At 39.6% G+C, this 12500-nt stretch overlaps 1 protein-coding gene and 1 pseudogene across 1 annotated transcript in view; both read left to right on the top strand.

The window, feature by feature from the left end:
* The window catches only part of LOC115813984 (adhesion G protein-coupled receptor G3-like), a 16597-nt gene extending 11121 nt beyond the window's left edge, over nucleotides 1-5476 (top strand). Inside the window, exons 9-10 of the mRNA XM_030776686.1 lie at nucleotides 3390-3584; nucleotides 5361-5476. Coding sequence (XP_030632546.1) covers nucleotides 3390-3584; nucleotides 5361-5476 — 311 coding nt within the window. The remainder of the gene's footprint in view (nucleotides 1-3389; nucleotides 3585-5360) is intronic.
* Nucleotides 5477-6899: 1423 nt separating this feature from the next.
* On the top strand, nucleotides 6900-7053 carry LOC115815833 (uncharacterized; annotated as a pseudogene).
* The last annotated feature ends 5447 nt before the right edge of the window (nucleotides 7054-12500 follow it).

Below are 12500 nucleotides of genomic sequence, written 5' to 3'. Positions count from 1 at the left end.
GATTTGGGCTAAATGTTCAGATTTTTAAATTAGATTTTTAAAAGTGATTTGTAAATGGTTGTGATATTTGCCAGTCACATTCAGCCTAATATTTATTGTGAACCTTTAACTGTCATTTGTCTAACTGACATGACAATACACACACATATACAGCTTTACAAGCGCGCAGACACACACACACACACTCACTCACACACACACACTCACACTTAACATACATACATGCAAAAACACACAACCCAAATGGAGGTTTTGGTGATTGCAGGTACAGTACAGTGGTAGTTGATTGTTTTCTGAGTTTTCTGTGATTGCGGGTACAGTATAGTGGTTGTTGATTGTTTTCTGAGGTGTTGGTGATTGCGGGTACAGTATAGTGGTTGTTGATTGTTTTCTGAGGTGTTGGTGATTGCGGGTACAGTATAGTGGTTGTTGATTGTTTTCTGAGGTGTTGGTGATTTCGGGTACAGTATAGTGGTTGTTGATTGTTTTCTGAGGTGTTGGTGATTGCGGGTACAGTATAGTGGTTGGTGATTGTTTTCTGAGGTGTTGGTGATTGCGGGTACAGTATAGTGGTTGGTGATTGTTTTCTGAGGTGTTGGTGATTGCGGGTACAGTATAGTGGTTGGTGATTGTTTTCTGAGGTGTTGGTGATTGCGGGTACAGTATAGTGGTTGGTGATTGTTTTCTGAGGTGTTGGTGATTGCGGGTACAGTATAGTGGTTGTTGATTGTTTTCTGAGGTGTTGGTGATTGCGGGTACAGTATAGTGGTTGTTGATTGTTTTCTGAGGTGTTGGTGATTGCGGGTACAGTATAGTGGTTGTTGATTGTTTTCTGAGGTGTTGGTGATTGCGGGTACAGTATAGTGGTTGTTGATTGTTTTCTGAGGTGTTGGTGATTGCGGGTACAGTATAGTGGTTGGTGATTGTTTTCTGAGGTGTTGGTGATTGCGGGTACAGTATAGTGGTTGTTGATTGTTTTCTGAGGTGTTGGTGATTGCGGGTACAGTATAGTGGTTGTTGATTGTTTTCTGAGGTTTCGGTGATTGCGGGTACAGTATAGTGGTTGTTGATTGTTTTCTGTGTTGTTCTTTTACAGGTTTCTTTCTTTGCTTTAGATTTGTGTTATTGATAAAGACACTAAAGAAGGACGGCTCCACCATCACCATCAGCACTAACTCCACCCCTGGCGCTCCATCCAGCAGCCCCAGATAGAAGGCATGTCTGTAATATGACATCATTGTCTGTAATCTATCATCATTGTCTGTTGTCTTTCATCACTGTCTGTAGTACGGCACCACTATCTATAATCTATCATCACTGTCTGTAATCTGACATCACTGTCTGTAATCTATCATCACTGTCTGTGATCTGACATCACTGTCTGTGATCTATCATCACTGTCTGTAATCTATCATCACTGTCTGTAATCTGACATCACTGTCTATAATCTATCATCACTGTCTGTAATCTATCATCACTGTCTGTAATCTATCATCACTGTCTGTAAGCTATCATCACTGTCTGTAATCTGACATCACTGTCTGTAATCTATCATCACTGTCTATAATCTATCATCACTGTCTGTAATCTATCATCACTGTCTGTAATCTGACATCACTGTCTGTAATCTGTCATCACTGTCTATAATCTATCATCACTGTCTGTAATCTATCATCACTGTCTGTAATCTGTCATCACTGTCTATAATCTATCATCACTGTCTATAATCTATCATCACTGTCTGTAATCTGACATCACTGTCTATAATCTATCATCACTGTCTGTAATCTATCATCACTGTCTGTAATCTGACATCACTGTCTGTAATCTATCATCACTGTCTATAATCTATCATCACTGTCTGTAATCTATCATCACTGTCTGTAATCTATCATCACTGTCTGTAATCTATCATCACTGTCTGTAATCTGACATCACTGTCTGTAATCTATCATCACTGTCTATAATCTATCATCACTGTCTGTAATCTATCATCACTGTCTGTAATCTGACATCACTGTCTGTAATCTATCATCACTGTCTATAATCTATCATCACTGTCTGTAATCTATCATCACTGTCTGTAATCTGACATCACTGTCTGTAATCTATCATCACTGTCTATAATCTATCATCAATATAGAAATTAAATCAATACAGAAATGACATCCATACAGAAATTCAATCAATGCAGAAATTAAATCAATACAGAAATTAAATCAATACAGAAATGACATCAATATAGAAATTAAATCAATACAGTAATGACATCAATATAGAAGAATAAAATGAAAAGAAAATGTCTGATATTCCCATACTTTCTCTGTCTGTCTGTCTGTCTCTCAGGCGTACCAATAATTCTAGTCTCAGTGGTTGCAGCCACTAGCAGTTATGGAGAATACAACATTTATACGTTGGATGGTGGCACTGTCTCAATGTAAGTAATCTAATATCCATTTATTCTGGTTCAGATGAGAAACTCACAGGAGTGTAATTTGTTTGACTATAAGCCCTGGGCATGGCGGCATCAGGATCCTGTAGATAAGTGAGAAAGATCACTGTTGTTAGTAATGCAAAGTATTTACACAGAACAGAAACCAGTGTGCAAATGAGAGGAACTTGTCAGGCTATGTCCTGCAACAATAAAGGTCTCTGTCTTCCCCTGTCTCTCTCTCTCCCCCGTCTCTCTCTCTTTCTCCCTGTCTCTCTCTTTCTCTTTCTCTCTGTTTCTCTCTCTCCTTCTCCCCATCTCTCTCTCTCTCTTTCTCTCTGTTTCTCTCTCTTTCTCCCTGTTTCTCTCTCTCCTTCTCCCCGTCTCTCTCTCTTTCTCCCTGTCTCTCTCTTTCTCTTTCTCTCTGTTTCTCTCTCTCCTTCTCCCTGTCTCTCTCTCTCCGTCTCCCTGTCTCTCTCTCTTTCTCCCTGTTTCTCTCTCTCTCTCCCCATCTCTCGCTCTCTCTTTCTTCCTGTCTCTCTTTTTCTTTCTCCCCGTCTCTCTCTCTCTCTCTCCATGTCTCTCTCTTTCTCCTCGTTTCTCTCTCTCTTTCTCCCTGTTTCTCTCTTTCTCTTTCTCTCTGTTTCTCTCTCTCCTTCTCCCTGTCTCTCTTCCTACCTGTCTCTCTCTCTCTTTGTCCTTTTTCTCTCTTTCTCTTTTTGAGCTAGTACTCTAATCACAATACGAATGTTACAGTGTTGTTTTAAACCATGATAAATGATCTCTCTCTCTCTCTCTCTCTCTCTCTCTCTCTCTCTCTCTCTCACTCACTCTCTCTCTCTCTCTCTCTCACTCACTCTCTCTCCCTCTAGGTGCTGGTTGAACAACTCTGTCGTTCACATAATTACATTCACCTACTTTGTTCTGATTCTATCCTTTAATGGATTGGTGTTTACAGCACTGTTAATAAAGTTATTCAAGGCCCGTGCCTTCCGTTCCCCGTCCGAAGAGAGGAGTCGACTCTTGGGCAAACTCCTCAGCCTGCTGGGCCTCTCCTCTTTACTGGGGGTCTCCTGGGGAGCAGTCATCTTCCAGTTTGGCCCTTTACAGGAGGCTCTCATGTATGTCTTCTGTATCAGCAACTCTCTAAATGGTGAGGAGATGAGATGCATGGCTTATGCACACATACACAGATTCAAACACACACACACACACATGCACACACATACACAGATTCAAACACACACACACACACACACACACATGCACACACATACACAGATTCAAACACGCACACACATACATGGTTTTAAGCCATCAATGTAAGTTTAGAACATCGTCCGGATAGCTGCTTTTGGTGAGGTGTGTTTGTTCTTTAGTAATAAGTAATACGTAATAAATCATTCCTTTGGGTATACTGAAGGTAGCAAGGTTATTTTACTTTCTATTTCTAGTTCAATAGATTTTCTGTGTGTAATTTAGAGGTTGCTGTACAGGCTATGTGCATATAGCGAATGTGTCTTTGTTCCACATGAAATGCACATTTTTCAACAACAGAGTCATTGCACAAAGTTTGAATTGAATCGATGTGATAAACGATGACATTACATACTCGAAGTATGCGATGAATAATTCTCTAGTTTACTGCATTTGGTGGTCCCTGCAGTGATTTGGTTGTTTATAAAAAATGAATTCAAAGAATATTATTGTACTGGCTACTTTAATGCTTTTATTTAATAAACGCCAATCCTAATGAAGAGTCATTTGAGTGATTTCTAGGTTCAGTAATGGAGTTATTCATAACTGTATTTAAATGTTCAGATTTTTAAATGGGATTTGGGCTAAATGTTCAGATTTTTAAATTAGATTTTTAAAAGTGATTTGTAAATGGTTGTGATATTTGCCAGTCACATTCAGCCTAATATTTATTGTGAACCTTTAACTGTCATTTGTCTAACTGACATGACAATACACACACATATACAGCTTTACAAGCGCGCAGACACACACACACACACTCACTCACACACACACACTCACACTTAACATACATACATGCAAAAACACACAACCCAAATGGAGGTTTTGGTGATTGCAGGTACAGTACAGTGGTAGTTGATTGTTTTCTGAGTTTTCTGTGATTGCGGGTACAGTATAGTGGTTGTTGATTGTTTTCTGAGGTGTTGGTGATTGCGGGTACAGTATAGTGGTTGTTGATTGTTTTCTGAGGTGTTGGTGATTGCGGGTACAGTATAGTGGTTGTTGATTGTTTTCTGAGGTGTTGGTGATTTCGGGTACAGTATAGTGGTTGTTGATTGTTTTCTGAGGTGTTGGTGATTGCGGGTACAGTATAGTGGTTGGTGATTGTTTTCTGAGGTGTTGGTGATTGCGGGTACAGTATAGTGGTTGGTGATTGTTTTCTGAGGTGTTGGTGATTGCGGGTACAGTATAGTGGTTGGTGATTGTTTTCTGAGGTGTTGGTGATTGCGGGTACAGTATAGTGGTTGGTGATTGTTTTCTGAGGTGTTGGTGATTGCGGGTACAGTATAGTGGTTGTTGATTGTTTTCTGAGGTGTTGGTGATTGCGGGTACAGTATAGTGGTTGTTGATTGTTTTCTGAGGTGTTGGTGATTGCGGGTACAGTATAGTGGTTGTTGATTGTTTTCTGAGGTGTTGGTGATTGCGGGTACAGTATAGTGGTTGTTGATTGTTTTCTGAGGTGTTGGTGATTGCGGGTACAGTATAGTGGTTGGTGATTGTTTTCTGAGGTGTTGGTGATTGCGGGTACAGTATAGTGGTTGTTGATTGTTTTCTGAGGTGTTGGTGATTGCGGGTACAGTATAGTGGTTGTTGATTGTTTTCTGAGGTTTCGGTGATTGCGGGTACAGTATAGTGGTTGTTGATTGTTTTCTGTGTTGTTCTTTTACAGGTTTCTTTCTTTGCTTTAGATTTGTGTTATTGATAAAGACACTAAAGAAGGACGGCTCCACCATCACCATCAGCACTAACTCCACCCCTGGCGCTCCATCCAGCAGCCCCAGATAGAAGGCATGTCTGTAATATGACATCATTGTCTGTAATCTATCATCATTGTCTGTTGTCTTTCATCACTGTCTGTAGTACGGCACCACTATCTATAATCTATCATCACTGTCTGTAATCTGACATCACTGTCTGTAATCTATCATCACTGTCTGTGATCTGACATCACTGTCTGTGATCTATCATCACTGTCTGTAATCTATCATCACTGTCTGTAATCTGACATCACTGTCTATAATCTATCATCACTGTCTGTAATCTATCATCACTGTCTGTAATCTATCATCACTGTCTGTAAGCTATCATCACTGTCTGTAATCTGACATCACTGTCTGTAATCTATCATCACTGTCTATAATCTATCATCACTGTCTGTAATCTATCATCACTGTCTGTAATCTGACATCACTGTCTGTAATCTGTCATCACTGTCTATAATCTATCATCACTGTCTGTAATCTATCATCACTGTCTGTAATCTGTCATCACTGTCTATAATCTATCATCACTGTCTATAATCTATCATCACTGTCTGTAATCTGACATCACTGTCTATAATCTATCATCACTGTCTGTAATCTATCATCACTGTCTGTAATCTGACATCACTGTCTGTAATCTATCATCACTGTCTATAATCTATCATCACTGTCTGTAATCTATCATCACTGTCTGTAATCTATCATCACTGTCTGTAATCTATCATCACTGTCTGTAATCTGACATCACTGTCTGTAATCTATCATCACTGTCTATAATCTATCATCACTGTCTGTAATCTATCATCACTGTCTGTAATCTGACATCACTGTCTGTAATCTATCATCACTGTCTATAATCTATCATCACTGTCTGTAATCTATCATCACTGTCTGTAATCTGACATCACTGTCTGTAATCTATCATCACTGTCTATAATCTATCATCACTGTCTGTAATCTGACATCACTGTCTATAATCTATCATCACTGTCTGTAATCTATCATCACTGTCTGTAATGTGACATCACTGTCTGTAATCTATCATCACTGTCTATAATCTATCATCACTGTCTGTAATCTGACATCACTGTCTGTAATCTATCATCACTGTCTGTGATCTGACATCACTGTCTGTGATCTGACATCACTGTCTGTAATCTATCATAACTGTCTGTAATCTGACATCACTGTCTGTAATCTATCATCACTGTCTATAATCTATCATCACTGTCTGTAATCTATCATCACTGTCTGTAATCTGACATCACTGTCTGTAATCTATCATCACTGTCTGTAATCTATCATCACTGTCTATAATCTATCATCACTGTCTGTAATCTATCATCACTGTCTGTAATCTGACATCACTGTCTGTAATCTGACATCACTGTCTGTAATCTATCATCACTGTCTGTAATCTATCATCACTGTCTGCAATTTAGAACATACTTACCTGGCAGGGGAGACACCACAAAGGTGGCTCACCCAGGGTGAGGCTTTGACATTGCACTTAGGCTATGCTGACCTCTATGAATTCCCCACATGTGGGAATCTCGACTGCATAATATGTGTGGGTGTGGGACTGGATTTGCACCCTTGGGGCAGCCGTGGTCTAGAGGTTAGAGAACTGGCCTCGTGACTGAAGGGTTGCCGGTTCAGTGCCCAGGACCAACATCCATGTCTGTGTGCCCCTTGGCAAGGCTCTTAACCCCAATGCCCCCCCCCCTAGCTCCTGCATCTGGTGTGTGTGTTCACTACTGGTGTGTTGGATGGGTTAAATGCAGAGGATAAATTCGCTGCTCATGGTTCACAGTGTGTGTAATCACAGAGATTTACATATTACACATTTAGATCTGTAATTTAGCATTACTGTCTGTAATCTGACATCACTGTCTGTAATCTACCATCACTTTCTTTAATTTAGCATTACTGTCTGTAATCTGAAGTCACTGTGTGTAATTTATCATCACTGTCTGTAATCTATCATCATTGTCTGTAATCTATCATCATTGTCTGTAATTTAGCATCACTGTCTGTAATCTGAAGTCACTGTGTGAAATTTATCATCACTGTCTGCAATTTAGAATCACTGTCTGTAATCTAGCATCACGGTCTGTAATCTGAAGTCACTGTGTGTAATTTATCATCACTGTCTGTAATCTATCACTGTCTGTAATCTATCATCACTGTCTGTAATCTATCATCACTGTCTGTAATCTATCATCACTGTCTGTAATCTAGCATCGCTGTCTGTAATCTAGCGTTGCTGTCTGTAATCTAGCATTGCTGTCTGTAATCTAGCATCATTGTCTGTAATCTAGCATCACTGTCTGTAATCTATCATCACTGTCTGTAATCTAGCATCGCTGTCTGTAATCTAGCATCACTGTCTGTAATCTATCATTGCTGTCGGTTTCAGTGACTTGACCTAAATATACATCAGATAGGTCGCAGTTTCTCACTTCAGTTTCTGCTTTTGTGGATTAATTGAATCTGATATACTTTGATTTCATGTCTCTGGGATGAATGAATAAACTTGTCAAAGTATGATTCCCCTGTTTCCATGAATGCTTGACACAGATGTGAATGCAGTCAGAAAGCACAGTGACACAGCACCAGACAAAAGCACTACACTAAATCTGTGACAGAAGACAGAAATCAGAAACTCAATATCTTTCTTCTTGTAGGTTATACACACACATATACACACATACACAGTTTCAAACATACCTACAAACGTTTAGATATATATGTAGAAACATAGTGGGCAGAGAGTAACATTACACTAAGTCTGCTTTTCACTCTCAGTTGTCACAATGCATTTTATGGCCTTATTACCACAATGCATTTCTCAGTGAGTCGGTCAGTGAGTCAGTGAGTGATTGACTGACTGAATGCGTGAGTCAGTCAGTGAGTTGTGAGTGAGTGAGTGAGTGAGTGAGTGAGTGATTGATTGAGTCAGTGAGTGACGTGCGTAAATGAGTGAAATAAAGTGAGATTCAGAAATACTTAAATATAATACCACAGATATTTACAACCTTAAAATGTTATAGTTCCCAACAGTTGATACAGTTGATAAAAAAAAAAAATCAGGTGGATAATGACACATGAATGGAATGTCATAGAATGTCGTGGAATGACACAGCTTCCTGTTTAGCCATCCTTTGTTGCCTGTCTTTCGCTTGTGTGAATACATAATTCCTGTATTTGCCTTTCAAGAACTGGTCAGTTCTTCTTTTCTTCCCAAAGAGATAGCCCTGTCCCAGATTACCAACAAAATATCTCATTTAACCCTGTCCCAGATTACCAACAAAACATCTCATTTAACCCTGTCCCAGATTACCAACAAAACATCTCATTCAGCCCTGACCCAGATTACCAACAAAACATCTCATTCAGCCCTGACCCAGATTACCAACAAAACATCTCATTTAGCCCTGACCCAGATTACCAACAAAACATCTCATTTAGCCCTGTCCCCGATTACCAACAAAACATCTCATTTAGCCCTGACCCATATTACCAACTAAGCATCTCATTCAGCCCCACTGATACCAACAACTTTTAATTTACCTAAAGTTATAGATGGTGATGATGAAAACGCAAGCTAATGACGCAAACTCTGAATTATTCTCAAGAATACTGTAATGACATGTTACTGTGTAATGACGGTAGTCTGGGAGGGAATACATATCTGACATGTTACTGTGTAATGTCTGTAGTCTGGGAGGGAATACATATCTGACATGTTACTGTGTAATGTCTGCAGTCTGGGAGGGAATACATATCTGACATGTTACTGTATATGGGTGTATTCCTGCTTCCTTACTGCTCATATTACTGAAGATTATTTCTGTCTTTTTCCCTCTCAAATGTTGTAGGAAAATGTTTTTCTGTACCATGCAAAGTGGCTGGAACACAGTCTCTTGGTGAAGTGCAAACTTTATTGTTATTGTTTACAAAACCTATTCAAACCAGCTCCTGACTGAACTGTATTGTTATTGTTTACAAAAACTATCCAAACCAGCTCCTGACTGAACTGTATTGTTATTGTTCACAAAACCTATTCAAACCAGCACCTGACTGCAAAACAAAATCAACAGCACTGCGTGAAAAGTGGTGTATTCGGAAATATCCTGACAAAGTAAACTTCCGCTAAACCTGCTGTTTTCCGGAGGTATTCGGATGCCCGCAGAACTTTGTCATGCGGACCTGAAAACTCCCGCAAATGTCCGAATACAGCTGTTAGACGGCAGTTTTGACCACAGTCGTTAGCTGATGGCTTGGCCTTTCAAATGCTAATAACAGTCAGTGGTCTAGGTGGGACTGGGTATAGAAGCCTGCCCCCCTTCCTCGCTGTAACTTTCTATCAGTTAGCCTATATGTAATATTTAGCTGATATTTTGATAACCACACAAACTTCTTAGGTGTTGCATGGTGTATAATACAGCAGTGGTAGGCCCATGTAGCCTTTAATGTCATTGCTCTGTCGTGCAGCTAAATTACAATGGACTCTTCAAATGGAGCATACAAAAACACACTGAAAACATAATTTAAAAAAAGTCTAAATGAGAGGTTCATTAATTACATATTTGATGGTTATGCAACTGTCCTTTACTTGGGGTCAAAGGTACAGGGTGACCAGATGCAAACAGACCAAATGGGGGACAAGTAGTAAGTTTGTGTGGGACAATGAGGGACATGTTACTAATGCTGAGAGATGATGTAAAACTTAGATATAATGTCAGTCTAACTGTATAAGAAACACTTGTATACACTTGTATTGATAGACATCCAACATGCATTGGCCATTACAGGCTCATCAAAGGCAACTGTACTTAAGCAAAGCAGCAGGCATCATACAGCTCAAGTCTTTCAAGTTAAACCCCTGACCAAATTCAACTATAAGAATAAATAAGGCTCAAAATAAAATATGACATAAAATAAAACAATTTCAATGCAAATCTTTATATCAAGCCAAAATCTCTATTGGATGAGAAGCATGGTCAGAAGGGATAAAAGAACTTTTTGACCATGACGTCGGCTGACAGCGTTTATCTTCATATCTGTAAAGTTTCACTAAGTTTGGTTTCTGTGACGTAGCAAAGAAATTCGTCGGCCCCACAGCTGCACAGTTTGATTGACGGTCGCCACAGACTCTTGATGACCGCCCTCAACGCTCTCCTCTCAGCCATTTGGTGAAAGCAAGGCTTTTAAAAAAACTCGCCTATGTTGCATTTTTACTGCTTTTGACATAGCGCTACTAAATAGATTAGAAACTATGCTCATGTGCGGGCGGGTAAAATAATGGATCCATATATTTTTTATTTCTGACAGTTAAAAACCAAACGACCAGGGAAAATGCGGGACATTATCTCAGTATGAGGGATGCGGGACAAAGGATACAGGACTTTAAAAAAAAAAAGTTTACAGGGCATAGGAGTTTTTGTTGTTGATTCTCGCTTGTTTGTTCGGAATGTTTCTCCTCAGTACGAGGACGCGCCCCGTTTTCAAACCACCCACTTAGAATCTAAGGTTGAGTCCTGTCCAATCAGTTTTCTGTGCGTGCATTGCGTAGGGTGACAGGAACCAATAGCATTGTGTGCAACTGCAGCGCGAAATTTGCTTTGGGGAAGGGGTTACCTGTAGTAAGGTAAGGAGAAGCGAGTCACTGAAGGATTACAGAAGTTTTACTCCGTATTCTGTCGATAGTGTGCATTTTGGAGATGGCTTGCAAAAGAACACTTAAGTTTTCGAACGAACAGCGGAGTGGAGAGGCTACTCGTGCGCCGGGAATATCCAATTTTTCCAACGGCGAGTCCGAACGAAAACAAACAACTGGTGTCCCCGTTAAATGCATTTTTAAGAAGATGTCTGAACAGCAGTAAACGTTCATGGAGAATGTTATTCGGCGGTTGGACAGGATGGAGTCCCATCAAAGAGGCGCAAGAGGAGTCTGCACGAGAAAAGAAGACGAGCGGGAAATAACCGTAAGTTTATTTCTGTAGCCTTCTGGCTTTCGTCTTTGACTGCCGCGCATTCTGATACGTTCACATTTCTTTATCTGCTTTATCCCTTAATGTGGTTGAATTTAACTCTTGTATTAATTTTGCTTCTACAGGAAGCTGTGCGGATAATGCATAATGCTGAAAACAACACGCACAGATATGATCCACGGACAAGGTAGGACAGCGTGTTTTGTTGGTAGACTATATCGTCGCGATTGTTTCATAGCAGTGCTTGGAATTCTAAACGAACTTTTAATCAATCTTCCTGTCTCCTCCGCTTTTTTTTCTCTCTAGCATCCTGAAAGACCGATTGAGACTATTCGAAAGAGTTCCCGGGTGAATCCAGAGAACAAAGAGGGGGGCAGGATCGCCACTCGAACGAGGCAAAGGAGGAGAAGAGTAAGTCAAAACATCATTTCCCATAGTAGTTCTTAGACTTTTTCTCCATTTGCTATTTTCAGTGATCTAATTTCTCTTTTCACTGTGTTTTGCATCTGCTCAAGGCCAGAGCTAGTATTCTTTAAACTGAAGAAGAGGCTGCCATATGGAGGACCGCATCAGTAGATATAATTTCTGAAGGGGACGCCGCCATCTTGGATGGAAGGCCAGCGTGGGTCCTCCCGCCTAGCACAGAGTTGTCTGCACTGTGTGGGGTGCTACAGAATAGAGACCACGGAAGCTGGGTTGTTCTTGGGAATGCTCAACATTTAGAGTTTCATTTATGCTCCCAAAAGCATTTGTATTATATACTATGATATTACAGTATATTCTGTTCTAATGTATTCTATTCTGTTATATATTGTACATTGATATATATATATATATATATATGTATGTATATATATATATATATAAAAATGTCAATTTATATGCCTTATATTATACTGTATTTGCTTTATTTATAATAAAATTTGTGTAATTCATTTTTGTTTGCCAGACTATCTATACAATCTACCTATGAACATAAAACACCACCACCAGCAATAATAATAATATTAATAATAATAATAATAATAATTATTATTATATAAACCATAT

Source organism: Chanos chanos, chromosome 6 (assembly GCF_902362185.1).
Source record: "Chanos chanos chromosome 6, fChaCha1.1, whole genome shotgun sequence".
NCBI lineage: Eukaryota > Metazoa > Chordata > Actinopteri > Gonorynchiformes > Chanidae > Chanos > Chanos chanos.
The sequence above is the reverse complement of the archived record's forward strand: the minus strand, read 5'-3'. Positions and strand labels throughout refer to the sequence as shown.